The sequence below is a fragment of the Notothenia rossii genome (genome assembly GCF_949606895.1).
Source record: "Notothenia rossii genome assembly, contig: scaffold_900, whole genome shotgun sequence".
Classification (NCBI taxonomy): domain Eukaryota; kingdom Metazoa; phylum Chordata; class Actinopteri; order Perciformes; family Nototheniidae; genus Notothenia; species Notothenia rossii.
Window position 1 is genome coordinate 1 of NW_027640253.1, and position 1,000 is coordinate 1,000.

Genomic DNA, 1,000 nt, shown 5'->3' on the forward strand with positions numbered 1-1,000 from the left:
GTCAGCCGGCTGCCAGCTGTACCAGGAGCTGTTGGGAGATTTATCAGAGAGGCTGAGCGGCCTATCAGATCTGAGGGCTGACTTGAGAGACCTGCACACACACATCAACAAGGTAACTCTCTCTCACACACACACACACACACACACACACACACACACACACACACACACACACACACACACACACACACACACACACACACACACACACACACACACACACACACACACACACACACACACACACACACACACACACACTGCTAACAGTTACACTAAGATGCGTTCAGGTTCTGTCGTAGAAACTAGTTATTGGTCAAAGGTAAAACATGTCACATGACGTGTTGAGATTTAATCTGATTACCTGACCGCTCCACTGTGATTGGCTGACGGTGTTTCTGTGTTTCAGATGAAGGAGGCGGCTCACCTGGTTGGGGGGGGGGAGGGGCAGAGCGTGGACCTGGCCTCCCGTCTCCATGGTAACTACGAGGTGCAGGTGGCGGCGCACCTGACGCTGACGGAGCTCCGATCGTTCTGTCACGACCTGGTCCGCAGCCTGAGGGCCCTCGCAGCCTATCAGCTGCCTGGGAACCGCTAAGCCCCGCCCACTGGCCGACGCTAAGCCCCGCCCACTGCCTATAGGCCAACGCTAAGCCCCCGCACTGCCTGCAGGCCGCCGGGGAAACGCTAAGCCCCGCCCACCAGCTAGAGGAAACGTTTAAGCCCCGCCCACCATCTACAGGCACCCGCTAAGTCCCGCCCACTGCCTACAGGCTAACACTAAGCCCCGCCCACCATGCTGCCTTGACACAGTTTCATCTGTCATCCTGCAATGACTCATGGGAAATATTTTACAATTTTTTTATGAATCGACCGTCAGTTTTCCTATGAATTATGAATGGAATCAGGAAATCTTTCACACACACACACACACCCCCACCCACCCACCCACCCACACACACACACACACACACACACACACACACACACACACACACAC

The 1,000-nt window shown here is 54.8% G+C and overlaps 1 protein-coding gene across 1 annotated transcript; it reads left to right on the top strand.

Annotated features, from left to right (window-relative positions):
* Window positions 1-4: 4 nt before the first annotated feature.
* On the top strand, window positions 5-944 carry LOC307026889 (uncharacterized protein; the record flags this gene model as incomplete). Its single annotated transcript, XM_079695045.1, has 2 exons — window positions 5-112; window positions 410-944. Coding segments are annotated over 2 exons (297 nt in total), but the record flags the coding sequence as incomplete, so codon positions are not given.
* Window positions 945-1,000: the final 56 nt, after the last annotated feature.